Raw genomic sequence first — 16,528 nt, 5'->3', positions numbered from 1 at the left:
AGAGAGGGAGATCTGCAGTGAGCAGGACCTTCCCTCTGAGGTCACCTCTTCCTGGGTCCCACCGCGTGCCCACTGAAGCTACACCATCTCCTGGGAGGTGGGCTGCAGACTCCTGGCTTCCTTTGGTTCTCCGGCATTAACTGCACTAGGGAGGGCAAACTGGAGTGTGAGCTTTGTTCTCAGCTGCACTCGTCCCACTACCCTTAGTGGCTTCGGGCAGCCCAAATGGCCTCACCGCCGTAGTGGTACTGAATAGTTGCTGTCATTTCGTAAGCAGCGACATGTGTGCTGGGCTCCACGCGCTTTGCATGTATCTCTCCTGTGATCCTCATGCTATCCCCCTCCCACTGAGGTAGTACCATCATCTTCCCAATTTACAGAGGAGGAAACAAGCTCAGACAGGTTGAAGATGTTGAGTGGGAAGCCCAACGAGCTTTCAGAGCCCCGCCAGCCTTCCGGAGGGCAAACTATCACTCCTGTGATGTGCCTCTGACACCCTCTGACCCAGCCATTCCCTTCCCAGGATTCCATCCCTACAAAGAGCCACACGAGTGGCCACAAATATATGGACAAAGATATTCACGACAGCTTTGTGTAAGAAATTGGAAACAACGCAAATGGGGAATTAGTTAGATACCTTATGGTTCATTCATACAGTACCATTAAACATGACGTTGTAGAAAAATATTTAACGACACGGGGAAAATCTTTGTGATTTTTTTATTGTTTAAATTGAAATTTTAAAATTATACAAATAACGTACAAACGTTCTTGTAAAAGAAGTCTGTGCAATATCATGGGGGAAAAGTGAGTAATAAACTTTATTTATAGGGTGATTCCATTTTTATTTAAGAAAAGGAAACATACACAAGAATAAAGACCAGAAAAATCTGCACCAAATGGTTACCAGTGATCTTGTGAGGGGGTGGGTGGGATTAGGGGAGCGAGGAAGGGAAGTGTTCACTTAATACATTCTTGTCTTATTTGAATTTCAAAAGTATTATTTTTATATCTATAAAAAGGAACAATATTTTAAAATTTGAAAACAATGAAACGAAATAAATAAATAGGCCTAAGCCTCCAATTTACGGTAGCAGCAAAGTCATGATCCTGCTGCCTTTTGATGGAGGCTTTTGGAAAGATGGGGAGTGGGGGTGAATAAGACCCAAAGTGCTTAAAATCCACATACACCAAGGGGAGCCTATCAGAGGAGATTCCTAAATCTTTTGAACCCCCTGGGTAATACCTATCTATTAGCTCCAAGCTGGGGAAAGGAAAATTTCAGAAAAAGAGGAATGACTGAGAAAATGATGTTTTAAAATCCTCCCCTGCCCTGGGTGTGTGTGGGGGGGGGTGTCTCAGAGCTACAGGGCTTCAGTTTGGTCTGTAGGCTGAATACAGGCTGAAAGTAGGTAGTTGTGCAAGGGCTCCAATGATCACCAGACTTAGGGAGGGGCCAGTGAAGAGGGGCAATGAGGAAATGTAGACTACAGGCCAGGGCCTGAGGGCGAGGAAAGCAGTGCCTCTGTAGGTCTGCAGTGCAAAGCCTGCAGCCCCTTATCCAGGCAGGGCTGCTGGAAGCTCCTATCCAGCCCCACGGACATCTAGAAGATGCCAAGTGGCACCCTGAGCCCAGCAAACCAAGGGCTGGTGTCCATGAGGCTGAGTCTTCACAGCTGGAGACCCTATACCCCCACCCCAGCCTCGGATGTCAGAGGCCCAGGGAGCCGTAGCCTCTAGCTCCCCTTGGAAGGTGGGGGAGGGCTGGTCCAAGAGGGCAATGGGGCTCTTCCTGTGCCCTTGGGCCTTTCCAGTAAGTGGAGGCTCCTCTAGAGCAGGAAGGTGAAGACTAGCAGTTAGGAGCTCTGGCCAACCTGAGTTCAAGTCTTGGCCCTGTCACTCACTAGCTGGGTCACTTCGGACAAGCCGCTTAACCTCCCTGAGCCTCACTTTCCACATCAGTACAGTGGGGATAATAGTACTAGCCTCATGGGGTTGTTACACAGATTGAATGAACTAGTGTATGTAGAATACTTAGCACAGTGTCAAGCACAAAATTCACGCTCAGTGAATGATAACAAGTCACCACCCTGCAACCTCCATTTCATTCCCTTCAAGGCTAGTCTCACCTTGGACCCCTAGCTAGTGTAGTGACCCAGAGCAAAGGCTTTGGCATTCTAAAGTGTCTTCAAATCCTGGCTCCACTGCTTACTAGTTAGTTACAGAATTTGAGGTAATTACATACACATATATTTCTTTTCTGTAAAATAAGAACAATGATCTATATTGCGATATATAAATATATCAAGTGAACACATTGCACACCTTAAACTTACACAATGTTATATGTTAATTATATCTCAATTTAAAAATAATTTAAAATAAATAAAAATTAAATTAAACAAAAAAGAATAATGAGCTAATAATACCTACCTCTTGGGGTTATCAGAGAAATAAATGAGATAGCGTATAAAGTTTCTGGCACATAGTGACAATAAATGCTGGGGATTTTTGAACTTTTTTGTAACCTCCAAGGTACTGAGCTCAAGAATGGGCACAAAGGCCACTCTGACATGTGCTTGTCTGCAGACTAACTGCTGTAGCTCAGAGACATGCTATATCAAAGCTCCCAGAGGGTGCTAGGATTCAGGGTAGAGGGTGCCAGCTCTGGTGTCCCGAGAGGCCGGTGATGGGGAGAAAGCCCACCTGAGAGCCTGGGACAGCCCTAGCTCTGCCCAGCCTACAGTACGATGATCAGCCCTGGGTATCAGACTTATTTTAGGCAATTCCGCTGGACATCCATGGGCTGCTAGAAAGAAGAGGATAAAGGCCAGATTCAAAAAGAAAAAGTGTAGATAGAGTCCAGCCAGCTCCTCTCCAGTTCAGGATTAGAGATACCGCCCCAGCCCATCAGGGGAAGCAGCTGGGGGTATCAGCACATTCTAGCTAAACCATCACCCCTGCCTGTCACTCCTTGACTTTATTTCCCCAGGTAGGTCCTGATCAGCTCCCCCCTCCCCCCAACAAAAATGGCTATCGCCTCCACAAATTCCCTCTCCTGCTCCCGCCCAGACTCTCAAGCAGCATGGTCTGCCTCTCACTCATAGAAACCCCGCCCAGGCTTCTCACAGAAGTGGAGGCCTCAGCGGGGCCACTAGAGACCAAGAGCATTAAAACAAAAGCTAAAAGAGGTTTGTAAGGGGAAAATGGGCACTGATCACGGTAGTCTCAGTGAGGTTCAACACCTTCCCCCCTCCCAAGTCAGGAAATTCAGGATGAGGTATGAGGTTTCCCAGCTGGGGAAAAGAAGTGGCTGTCCCACCTCTCCTTCACAATAGAGGCTACCTTGGCTTCTCATACAACGTGGGCCACATTCTATATTATTCAGCCAACAACACAATCAAGTGGGAAGGAACTGCCTCTCCTCTAGACCCAGCCAACATTCCTCCTCCAGGAAGGTCCTAAATAAACGGAATTCTATAGCACTTGATATGTAGGCTTCACCTTTTCCTAGAACTTCACAGTTACCAATACAGCATTTGTATACCATTGCCTCTGGGACCTGCCAGGGATAGCGTCAGAGAGAGCCTAGGGCAATGGCCCTCACAAAGGGACAGGCGATTTGACTGTGGGAACTCGGCAAGGCAACTTCCTGACTTTCTGTGCTAAAGAAACCCCACCACCAGTTCAATCTAAGTGCAGGGGTCTGCAGAGAGATTTAAGAGATTTAAGTCCAAAACAAAAACCCAACAACTACCCCCATATCAGTCTGACTATATATAGTCAGCCCTCTGCATGCCCAAAAGGGAGAGATCATTGGTAAAATTCATCCAAAATGGCAAAAAAATCCTAAAATTATTGCTGTTTCTCAACTCACAAGAGAATGGGGTCAGCAATGCCATTTCTCTTAAAGTTAACCCTAGCACATGGTCAGTTTTCAACAAGTATTTATTGAATGTTAAATGAAGGAAAGGAAAGGCTCATTTCATTCAAGTGACACTTGGAATTATTCAAACTCCTTTCTCTGTCTACACCTGCTCGACTGAGGGGCAGGGGGTTATGCCAGAAAACTCTCTGGACTGGGAGTGAGGACATCTGGATTATGGTCTCTGCTTTACCAGTAACTGTCCATGTGACCTTAGATAAGTCACAGTACTTAATTTTCTGATGAGAGAGAGAGGCAGCAAGAGTGAGCACAAGCAACGTGGACTCTACATGATCAGTGTTTTCCTTTCAGGGGTGTCATGGACAGAGGCCAGGTTTTATGACAATCATGTCTCTAATTTGGGGCACAAAACTATCACCCACTTGGCCAAGTTGGAACAGTCAGAAGCTGAAGATGGGCAGTGGCTGGCAGAAAAGGCAGTGGGAGGGGAGCTTGAAGAGAGCGAAGGGACATGGAACTTTAGGGAGGTAATTCTATGCCATGCTCCAGAGTTGTAAAACAACTTCTAAATCAAGGCCCCTTCACTTCCTGGCCCATGGTGGAGGGTGAGCTCCAAGCTTTCATTTATTAATTGAGTAGAAAACCCCCTAATACCAGAAGAAAGATAAAGGACTTGGAAGGCCAATTCGCAGAATACAAAAAGCAAGAAACATAAAGCAGGGGGAGGTGTGGAAAATGTTTAACCTCATTATTAACGGAAGAAATAGAAATTAAGAAATGAAGGCGTCAAGATACCAGTTTACAGCTAGCTACTAAATTACCAAATGTTTAACTGAGGTGTGTTGAAGGAGGCTCCCTGATACAAAGCTGGTAGGACAAACTGGAACAGCCTTTCTGTAAAGCAATTTGGCCATATTTATCAAGAGCCTTTAAAAGAGTGCTCCCTTTGACTCAGTAATTCCACCTCTAGGAATCTATCCTAAGGAAATAAGATATGCCCATATATCAGGAAGTTCATCACAGCAATATTCATAATAATGAAAAATTGGAGACACCTAAATGTCTGACAATAGGGAAAAGGTTATGCACGTATTATGGAGTCATTAAGAAGTATTTTCAAATAATTTCTAATGATATGGAAAACGCTAAGTAAAAAAAGCAAGATTACAAAACTATATTTATAGTTGAATTCCAGTTATGTTCAAAAATATATATGTACAGAAAAAAGACCACAAAGAAATACACCAAAACATAAACAGTGATTATTATATTTGGTGATGTGTTTATGAGTGATTTTTCAATCTTCTTACTTTCCTGTACTTTCAAAATTTTCAACATGTGCTACTTTTAAATTTGATGAACATGTGTTACTTTTAAAATTTAAAAAGCACGTTAAAGGTATAAGGGGATGGGGCGGTGTTTGTTGATTTTCTAAATTTTCCAAATATTTAGAGGTAGAAAGGGACCTTTGAGATAATCTAGTCCAACAGTTCTCAACCCTATCAGCCCCAGCCCTCCGTTGGTATATACAATATTTTGCAGCGTACCCTTCGCCACCCTGAAATGAATCTCATAGTTAATATAAACTGCTTATACACGTAATTTCCAGAATAGCAATATAATACACTAACTATAGTATAAAGGAGAAATAAAAGGAAAGTCATTTATAATCAGATAATAGATATTTCAGTACACAAATGCCTGCACAAGACTATACTAAAAGATTAACAGTCAGATGCTTCCACTTATATATGTAGATTCACTGCGAATGCAGCTGCTACAGAGGAAGACTAAGTATTGGCAACTTAAAAATCCATGAATGGCATTGCTACTGGCGACATGATTTTCAAAGATCACAACTCTTGGTAAACTTCTGAATAAAATAAAGTACCATCTTCACTCAATTTACACAATTGTTGCATTACTGGAAATTCAGTGTATGATATTAAAACTATAAAAATATGTTAGTTCCCATTCCCCTTTCATATTTATCCAAAACATGAAATCCACAATGACTCCCTTTTTTGTGAGTTGGGCTTGCATCCTTTAAAACTAACGATATTTGCAGTTCTAGCCTTTGATACAGTTTCTAAAACGCACTGCTCAAGAACAGCAAGCAATTCCTAGAATGTATTCTCAAAACTGACACAAATGCTCTTTGAATTATTGGAAGTACTGGTCTTCTTTAGTATCACCAAGGCACAAGAGCAAATTATCATTAAAAAAAAATTTACTGTGATCCCTTGGTGATTTTCCCTAGCCTGGCCCCAAGCCTCAAGGAGTACAAAATGAACTGAGCTAGAAGAAAAGGACTAACGGGCCTAGGCTATGGGGAGAGGGAGGAGGGCTAGGTTGCTAGGTTACCACTTGAGCCAATCCAAGTGGTCTCAGAGGGGTACCAGACACACAGTTCAGGTCCCTCTCTCTGCCCCACTAGGCTGAAGGCCCTCTCAAAAGAAGGGGGTCAAAAGGTGGGGGAGGGGTCCGGTCACGCACGCTAGGCACAAGTAAAGAAATGAGGCAGAAGCACAAAGAAACAGACATCCCTGTATTTCTAAAACCATTCAAGTCTCCTTCATTAATTGGCTTCCCCCCGAAAAGAAGGATTTCTTTATTACGAAACACCAGAGTGAAAAACCCAGCACACATACACATTTGTAGGCTCACACAAAAGTGCAGAGATTTACATATTAAATTGCATTTAAGTTAGAAAATAGATTTAAAAACAAAATACTTCTTTTTCCCCCAACAAGGTAAAGAGATTTGGTCAGTAGGAAAAGGGGCCTTAAGGGTAAACGCAGGAAGGGCAGGGCAGGAAGAATGGAGTTTAGCTGCTATAGAATTAGAACCCACTGCCGCCACTGGTGAAAAAAGCAAAGGGGGAGATGGTGTTCTCCACTGTGGCAAGCAGGGCCCCAGGGCCAAAGGGACATGAAAGAAAAAAAAGAGGCCTCAAAGAGCCAAATTCCACCAATCCGCAGAGGTTTTGGATCCGTGCCAACCATCCTGGTCTGGGGAAGTGGGGTGCATAGGAAACTTAAGGAATGGGGAGGAAGGGGAGAGGTGGAAAGAATGTCAGTCATTGAAAAGAGCAAACAATTTAAAGCCTATTCCCCTGGGAGGGACCAATTCTTCAATCTCCCCTCTGATCAGAACTCAGACTAGGAACAGTCCCAGCCGGTGCATGGTATGAACGGGACAGATCTTCAGGCCAAGGTCTTAAATGCAGAAGATTTATATAGGAAAAGAACAAGGGTAGGGAGTAGGGAAAAGCAGAAGCTTTTAAAAAAAAAGATCATTTCACACTAATGATAAGGGGTTTCCATTCTGACCCTTGACCTCAGAAAAAGAAAGCTTCTCTAACTCACACAAGGGTCAACAGAAGAGTGGCTGAGGTAAGTTGAGGGAGGAGAGAGGAGATGGGCTAAGACAGGATGGGTTGAGAACTGACTAAAAATGGGTTCATCTGAGTGGCAGGTTAACTGGAAAAACCTAGTATCTTCCCAACTCTCCAGGCTTGGCCTTATTTTGAACTAACTAAAATCTAACTACAAGGACAAAACTGAGAGAGCCAGAAAAAGAATGAGAAAGTAGAGGCAGATAGGACCGGAATCTGAGTCAGTCAGAGTCCCAGTCTGTCTCTCTGTCTCTCTAAGGATTGCTAAACTCAAATCCTGCTACAAGAAAATAGGAAGACATAGAGAAAAAGCTAGGAGCGGCCGAATTTCATTACTTCTTTTTTTTTTTTCATTACTTCTGATTAACTGGGAAGAGCGAGACAAGAACTGGTAAGGAATCTTGATTACAGACCATTTAAAAAGAAATATATACCATCACTTGTAAAAGATCACTAACAAAATATTTCCAAGGGGAGGCCCTGAGGAGCCTGCTTTAATAACCAAGACTCATTTGCAATTAACAGCATCCATCTGCATAAAAACAATATCCTATTAAAGAACTTGTTCTCTTAATTTAATATAACCCCTGACCTTCCCAATCTTTCTAACACTGTTCATGGCCTTGAAAGGCCTCTTTTCATAGTCAAGAATACGGTAAACTTCAACCCAGAATGTAGTATAGGTCAATGGAGAGTTTGGGAGCTACCTCTCCAACCCAAGGGCCCCCTGGAAAATGGAAGTATGTGTAGTAACAGGCACCCCCTTCAACCCCCACCCCCACCCCACCCCCCAAAGATATTCACACCCCCATGGTGGTTCTTGAAATGGAAGGGGGAAGGAGGAGGCAGGCAGTTTGCATTAGACACAGTTTAATCGCCTTCAAATAGATTAAAAGTTCTGCTTTACACTCCCCCCCTCCCCGGAAGTCATCCAGACAGGACCCTGGCTTAGAAAAACACAGGTGCTCTAGGAAATATAGCCACATATAATACATAAATCTTCTTCCCTGAAATAGAGCAGGTCCTGAGTAGAGCTGACTGGGGGCCACAGCCCACCCCCAGGGTGAAGCGGCTCTGGGACTCTGCCGGTGGAAGTGCTGGAAGAGCGGGGCCTGGAGGAAGCCCCCGGTGTGGTTACCAAGCCCGCGGTGGGCCAAGGCCTTGGAGTGGGTCCCCCAGGAGGGCAGCAGTGCGGGGCTTTCCCTCCTCACTCAGCTGAGGCCTAATGGAAGTACTGGTTATCCTTTTTTTTCTTTTTTTTTTTCTTTTTTGAGGGGACATAGGGGGAGAGGAGAGGAGAGCCTCTCTGTGCCTTAGTTTCCCCATTTGTGCATACAGGGCCTCTGCAGGCCTCACACAGGGAGTCTGAGGGGGTAGTGTTTAAGTGAGCACTCGGGCTTCCTCTGAGGAAAAGGAACCACCAAAGTGCAGACTTTTATTACTGCCGTTCCTGCTCCCAACGGGAACAAGAGTCAAAAGGAAAACAAATTAAAAGGGGCTAATGAGAGAGGAAGAGACATGAGACAGAGAGTGCGAGGGGCCGTGCCGTTGGCATCTCATAAGTTCTTATTGAGAACGGCACAGGTATTAAAAAGTTTCTGGGTAGTCTACGAGAAATGTGAATTGTTATCTATACTGCAATTACTTACATATATCTCACTGGAAAAGCGTGGGGCTTGGGTGTTAGAGAGTGGACAGGGGACAAAGGAGAAGCTGCACGAATAAATACAACAAGTGGAAACTGCCTACCCCATTCCTGAAAGGATTTGCTGGCAATGTTGGCACTTTGTAGCCAGGAGAATCTTCCAAGCCCACTCTCCATCCCCCTCCATTCTGAAGGCCTCAAGAATCCAGTTAGAATTCCCTGGCCAGAGTTCTCTCTGACTGCCCCTGGACTCATGATGCACAGCAGCTTGAGAGGATCTGAGTCAGTCTCAGGAACCTTTACCCCAGAATTGGGCCAGTGACCCCAAGCAGGAGAGCTGGGATCTGGGAAGAGAGGGGAGTCCAAGGGGCCTCTGTGGCTGAGGCCATGGAAAACCAGTGCCAGGGCCCAAGGGACCCATTTGTCCAGTTACCAGAGGTGACTGACATCTTCTGCAACTGCTTGGAGTCCAGAAATTTAAAAAAGCTTGCAGCAAGAAAATGCCAGTTTACAACTGGGTGAATAAAGACCAAAGAAAAACAGTAATAGGAACAGCTTACTTGCTCTCTGTCTCAGGTTATCTTCTCCCATTAAATCTCTCACAGCCCTAATCAGACACAACAAAAGTCTCTTCCATAGATAGGCTACTTCTCAGCTTCAGTGGCCTCCTGTGAGGGCTCTGGGGGCTCTGGGGGTGGCATCTCTTCAGGAGTGCTGGTGTCCTCCGGCATCTCATCGGAGCTTAGATGGTCTGTTGGAGCCTGAGAAGGAAAAGATATCAAATTCAATACAAAGCTCTCCCTCAAAATACAAATGGAGATAACCCATAGACACTGAACTCTTCCTCTGAACCCATCAACCACACTGACGCTACAGATATGCCGCCACCAACACCAAACTCAGAACCAAGACTAGACTGTCGTCTTCTCAGTAGAAGGCAATTGAAGTTTATTTGAGTTCTATTCTTAACTGTCTGTTGTGGACAGATATTTCTATTACTATGCATGATAATAATAAAAGGGATCACAAATAATTACACAGACCACCTTCCCTCCTTCACAACACAATGTTATATAACATACTTGTCTAACAAGGCCTGACATGGTGGTTCTCAATCTTCTTTCGGCCCTAACACATACCTCCCTAGAACAGTGCTTCTAAACCAAAGAGGGTGGGGTGGTAGAATCTTCAGATGGTGTATCTGGTTTGAAAATGCCTCCTGAGTGATTCTAAAATACCACCCTTCCCCACATTCAACTGAGAATCACTAACCTGTACTGTAATGATTTAAGATCAGACTCATCAGAAAAACAATATTCAAAATGATGATAATGATATATAAACATGAGTTTGCTATACTTCAAAAAAGAAAATTAAAAATTTAAGAAAGGCAAAGTAGAGAACAATTATCTAACTTACAAATAGCATTCATCTAAGAGTAGGATTCGATTTCTTTTTTTTGGCCGCGCTGCGTGGCTTGTGGGATCTTAGTTCCCCAACCAGGGATTGAACCCCGGCCCATGGCAGTGAAAGTGCTAAGTCCTCACCACTGGACCGCCAGGGAATTCCAGGAGAATTTGATTTTAAAAGAAAGTTCAAGTCTACTAAAAATCTATTAGAACTAATAAAAGAAGTTTAGCAAGGTTTCAGGATACAGAATCAATATACAAAAAAACCAACTGGGCTTCCCTGGTGGCGCAATGGCTGAGAGTCCGCCTGCCGATGCAGGGGACACGGGTTCGTGCCCCGGTCCGGGAAGATCCCACATGCCGTGGAGCGGCTGGGCCTGTGAGCCATGGCCACTGAGCCTGTGCGTCTGGAGCCTGTGCTCCGCAACAAGAGTGGCCACGATAGTGAGAGGCCCGCGCACCGCGATGAAGAGTGGCCCCCGCTTGCCACAACTGGAGAAAGCCCTCGCACAGAAACGAAGACCCAACACAGCCAAAAATAAATAAATAATTAAAAATGAATATCTGCTAAAAAAAATCTGAATTGAGTTGTGTCAAAAAAAAAAAAACTTGCATACACATGTTCATTACAGCATTATTCATAATAACCAAAAGGTGGAAACAACCTAAATGTCTACCAATTGATGAATGGATAAATAAAATGTAGTCTATCTATATAACAGAATATTATTCAACCGTATAAAGGAAAGAAGTACTGCTACATGCTACAACATAGATGAACCTTGAAAATACAAGGCTAAATCAAAGAAGCCAGTCACAAAAGACCACATATAATATGATTCTATTTTTATGAAATGTACAGAAGAAGCCTACAGCAAAAGAAAGTAGATTAATAGTTCCCTAGGGATGGGGCTGAGGGAACTGGGGGGAAAGGGAGAGTGACTGCTAATGGGTACAGGGGTTTTTGGGGGGCAATGAAAATGTTTTAAAATGGATTGTTGTGATGATAGCACAGTTCTGTGAACATATTACAAAGCAGTGACTCCTACATTTTAAACAGGTATTTTATGGTATCTGAATTATATCTCAACAGAGCTATTACAAAAAAAAGAAAGTTCAACTAATAATTTTAGGAACATACTTTATTAAAGCATATGTGATCAGTATAGCTCGGAGAGTTTCCACATCTGCATATTCCAGTGAGGAAGCCTCCTTCTACCAAGGTAACCACACCACTAACTCCAACCCACCCTCCTGACCCCTGTCATTGCTCCTATAGCATTTTATGCTTCCCTCATCAAGGCACTTTTCACTACACGGACTAATAACCTGTTTTCTGTCGTCCCCACTAGACAATGAGCTCCATAAGAGCAGATGCATTATGTGACTTGTTCACTGGTGTATCCCTAGCACCTAGCACATTGGCTGGCACAGAATGTTGAAGAAATGACTAGATCTCAATCTATGTCAAGGGCACAAAGATCTTAAGGCAATGTCAGGGCAGAAGCAGAGACAGGGAAGCTGGAGTGACTGGACACAAAATTGCCTAATTATATCTCTAAGGTGTAAATTTAGTCTACACCCTCTACCCCCAACTCAGTCTTAAAGTCTAAAAGCCTTAAAAAGTCAGGAACACTTACTGGGCTCTGAGGCAAGAGGCTGGTACTGGCCTCTTGAGTACTGGGAGGTCGACTTCCACTTTCCTCCAGTGGCAAAATACCCCTTCGATCCAGCACACTGAAGGAGACAGGAGAGTTAACAAAGCACTTTGCATCCACCTCTCCACCCACCCACCCCACTGAATCTTCCTGTGTGTGCTGGAAAATATAAACCTGCCCTTTGGCAGTCTAGTCTGATCCTAGCACACATCTCCTACCTTCCATTCACTTTTTCTTCCACAAACCAGGGAATACCACATTAACAAGGGAACAAACAGATAAAATAAGAATGAAAGGTCATCCCTTCAAAACAACCAGCCCATGGCCTATGGTCCATGTAGATATGGCACCAAGGGACAATCCCTGGGAAGACCTCTTTTGACACGAAGAGGCCATGTTCAGAAGAATGCATCACACCAGGTGACAGGATCAGGTCAAACTGCTTGTCCCAAGAGTTCCAGGATCTTCTAGTCCTCTGAGTACCTGGGGGGCAAGGGGCCACATAGCACTTCACAGCAGTTCTTCACAATATTGCCATGGCTATAGGGATTCTGGACACGATTCTTCCCTGTCCATGAGCCTTTGATCTGCAAGATAAAAGCCAAGGCTTAAACATTATGTTGAAGAAATACATGCAGCACAGGAAGATGAAAAAGTTCTGGAGATGGATGGTGGTGATGGTTGCACAACAATGTGAATGTACTAATACCACTGAATTGTAAACTTAAAAAATGGTTTAAGATGGTACATTGTAAGGACTTCCCTGGTGGTCCAGTGGTTAAGAATCCGCCTGCCACTGCAGGGGACACGGGTTCGAGCCCTAGTCCAGGAAGATCCCACATGCCACGAAGCAACTAAGCCCCTGTGCCACAGATACTGAGCCCACGCGCCTAGTGCCCGTGCTCCGCAATAAGAGAAGCCACCGCAATGAGAAGCCCACGCACTGCAACGAAGAGCAGCCCCTGCTCACCGCAACTAGAGAAAGCCTGTGCGCAGCAACGAAGACTCAGCGCAGCCAAAAAAAAAAAAAAAGATGGTGCATTTTATGTGTCTTTTACCACAACAGAAAAAAAAAGAGAAATACATGCATAGCCACGGAAAAATATTCACAATAGAGTAAAAAAGCAGATACCTGAGCGTTATGTATTATTTCCATTTAAAAATACATAATATATTCACATAAACAAACGTGAGAACAAGTCTAGACAAGTCTAGAAGACTATAGATCATACCATTAACAATGGTGATGCCTAGGAGGTAAAATTACAGGGACTTATTTGCTATTTTTTACTCATCTGTACTTCCTGATTTTCTACAATGAATATGGATTAATCGGTAAATTTTTGTTTTTAATTCATTAATTTATTTATTTTAGGCTACACTGGGTCTTCGTTGCTGCACGCGGGCTTTCTCTAGTTGCGGCGAGCGGGGGCCACTCTGTTGCGGTGCGCGGGCTTCTCATTGCAGTGGCTTCTCTTGTTGCGGAGCACGGGCTCTAGGCGTGCAGGCTTCAGTAGCTGCGGCACGCAGGCTCAGTAGTTGTGGCTCACGGGCTCTAGAGCGCAGGCTCAGTTGTTGTGGCGCACGGGCTTCGTTGCTCTGCAGCATGTGGGATCTTCCCAGACCAGGGCTCGAACCGGTGTCCCCTGCATTGGCAGGCGGATTCTTAACCACTGCGCCACCAGGGACGTCCCAATCGGTAACTTTTTAAAAGCAAGGACTTATTCAATGCAACTGTCTCTCTCCATTCCAAACCCAGAGGCACCAGTTAGCTTTTAAGGACCTATGAACAGCTAAAGACCTTGTGCTCACCCAACCATATTCAATCTCTTCTTCCTAATTCCCTACAGGCATTCAGCTCCAAACAAAGCAGTCTGCTTTTTCTTCTACACACCTGGTTTAACAATCTCCCACACCTGGCTTTCTGCCTGCCTCAACCTCCCAGGCCCTGGAGACTCAGTTCTCCAGCAGGTAATTAGAGAATAGGCTTTTGGTAGAAGAATATGTAATGAGGAGAGGAAAAGTTGACTCACATCTTCATTGGTTGTCTGGTTGAGAGCCACAAGGAAAGTGTGGAATCCAGTCAGTCCCACGACGGACCAGAGTGTGAAGAAGCAAATGAGTACTTCTAGAACAGTGAGGTGTTGGTTAAGGAATATTGAAGAAGCCACACCACGGAACTTGATGCCGCAGCCCATACTCATGACACCAGTCACACCATCTTTACCCCTTGGAACATATACCACAAATATATATCCATACATAACAATGGGTGAATTCTAAACTTGCTGGCTATATCCCTCATGAAAGGTAAAGGATGCCTGTTTATCCACTACAAGTAGCTCTCTAACAGATCTAGTCTATTTAGGTGTTTGTCTGTTTATTCATCATTGGCTCTTCGAAGGGGACATTTAGGAGGGGTCCAAAGCTAAACAACGTTGGCCATCACTGCCAATGGAAAACACATCAAAAAATAAACTTTATAGATGAAACAACTGGTGGGAAAGAAACCAGAATGTGATTTCTAGAAATCCCATCTGAATCTCCTTTTCAGAAATGTAACTTCTGTACAAAATAAGCTTAGCTGTAACAGGAAGGTGGGACTTCTAGTAAGTGATGCAAGAGGTCTATTGAGAGCAAAGTATAGCCCACTAGAGAATGCAGGGCTGAGCCTGGGATCAGAAGGACTTGGGAGGGAGGCAGTGGAGACAAAGTTGAAGGAAAGACCTCCCTTTAAGCCCTGGCCATCCTCCATTCTAGTTGCTACCACTAAGGCTACATTTAAAAATTTTAGACGTTGGCACTCTCTGATGTCTGAAAAATGAGATGGTGGAGAACTGCAGACAGAAAGCATGCTGAAAAGTAGTTTAAGAGGGCTTCACGGGGACATCCTGCCAGGGGAGGATATGTTCCAGGAGTTTCTTTCAATGTCTCCAGGAAGCCAATTTTCAAGGATTCTGTGAAATTGGGAGGAGGAGTAGAGAGAAAGATTAGTAACTTTAGTAAAAAATACACACATACCCTAGTGCCTACTCACTTTCTTCCCTCCCTATCCCTTGTTACAAGCCGGCAAGAGATAAGCCCTCATTCAGGCAAGGGACTCACACCTCCAAGCTGGTACTCTCTTGACTAAAGGGTCCACCTTCTCAATACAGGACCCAACACTGGACTAGAGAGTCGGCCACAAGCCAAGCATCTGGCTCCCCTCCCTTTTCCCTAGCCTCCAGCTATGGCCATGGAGCGGGAAATTCATTCATAGATGAAAGAAATCAGAAATATCCAAGAAAAATCCTCTCTCTTCATCAATCCATATCTCTTCACTGCTCAAAATCCAGCTCAGGACTCATCTCTCCCCAGGAAGCTGCCTGGATTAAGACCACTCCTTTAACTCCTCATCCCATCTGCCCTTGGGCTGTTTTATGTGTGTGTATGTGTGCATGTGCACACGCGCGCGCGCACACACACACACGCACAGGTGTATATTTTCTATCTCCCAAAGTAGACCATGAGCCACTAAAAGACATTTCTCTGGTGTAACCCCTTCTACCACCTGACACAAGGGCAGGTCTTATGAGGCAAAAGAGGTGACACATACAGGCAAAAATACATCCCCAACCTTTGGGATCACCTCAGAAATGCCCAGTACTCTAGGTACAGACCAGTAATTATGGTGCTGGTCTCCAGCAGAGGGCCACTGAGAAGACCAACACACTCGGTAAATCCTAATTGATGTGAGCTGAGGTTTGGAGCTCTGTTCAGGAGCAGATAGTAGTGCACACTTCTAACTGGTCCTAAGGTGGCTTCGCAATGGTAAAGTCCCGCCAGGATACGGAACCACTCTCCTAAGCTGTCCTCAAGTCTTCTCCCACCACCCACCCCTCCAGCAACATACACTGCCCTGTATACTCACTGAGGGCCACGTAGACGATGTTGAAGGCAAAGACATAGATCGTGAGGAGGGACAGAGAAAGGATGAAGAGGTAGAAGTAGCGGTAGTTCCTCTTTCCAACACAATTCCCCACCCAGGGGCAGTGATGGTCGAAGCGCTCTGTGGGAGAAAGAGAGAGTCCAGTGCCAAAACCTCCAAAACTAAGCACAACCCTGCCATCCACTTAATACCTAAGTCCAAGACCCCTAGGATCGCTGCCTATTTCAACTGTAAAAAACACTGGTTTTGTATACACTGATGTGTATAAAATGGATGACTAATAAGAACCTGCTGTATAAAAAAATAAATAAAATTCAAATAAATAAATAAAACCAAAAACACCTATTTCCTTCCAAAATAAATTTAAAAAAAAACACTGGTTTTTATTTTTCACAGTGTTTTCACAGCCATCTCATTTGATCCCCACAATCGTCCTGGAAGTTGGGCAAAAGAAGATATTCTTTTCTCCATTTTACAGATGAGAAAACTGAGACACTGAGGGGTTAAGTGATCTGTCTCACTGTCAGTTAACAGCAGAGACCTTGCTTTTCCAAAGAAAAGTCTTAGTAAGTGTGTCTACTAAGCACAGGAAGAATAAATAGGTG

General features: G+C 44.3%; 1 protein-coding gene across 3 annotated transcripts in view; it reads right to left on the bottom strand.

Annotated features, from left to right (window-relative positions):
- Nucleotides 1-6,419: 6,419 nt before the first annotated feature.
- The window catches only part of ZDHHC9 (zDHHC palmitoyltransferase 9), a 33,552-nt gene continuing 23,443 nt past the window's right edge, over nt 6,420-16,528 (bottom strand). For all 3 annotated transcript variants that reach the window (XM_073799125.1, XM_073799126.1, XM_073799127.1), the window contains 6 exons: nt 15,906-16,043; nt 14,906-14,952; nt 14,029-14,133; nt 12,479-12,582; nt 11,978-12,074; nt 6,420-9,689 (listed from right to left, as the gene is read on the bottom strand). In XM_073799125.1, coding sequence (XP_073655226.1) covers nt 9,573-9,689; nt 11,978-12,074; nt 12,479-12,582; nt 14,029-14,133; nt 14,906-14,952; nt 15,906-16,043 — 608 coding nt within the window. In that variant the 3' untranslated portion in view covers nt 6,420-9,572. The remainder of the gene's footprint in view (nt 9,690-11,977; nt 12,075-12,478; nt 12,583-14,028; nt 14,134-14,905; nt 14,953-15,905; nt 16,044-16,528) is intronic.

Source organism: Tursiops truncatus, chromosome X (genome assembly GCF_011762595.2).
Source record: "Tursiops truncatus isolate mTurTru1 chromosome X, mTurTru1.mat.Y, whole genome shotgun sequence".
NCBI lineage: Eukaryota > Metazoa > Chordata > Mammalia > Artiodactyla > Delphinidae > Tursiops > Tursiops truncatus.
Note: the sequence above shows the minus strand (reverse complement) of the source record. Positions and strands in the feature narration are given on the sequence as shown.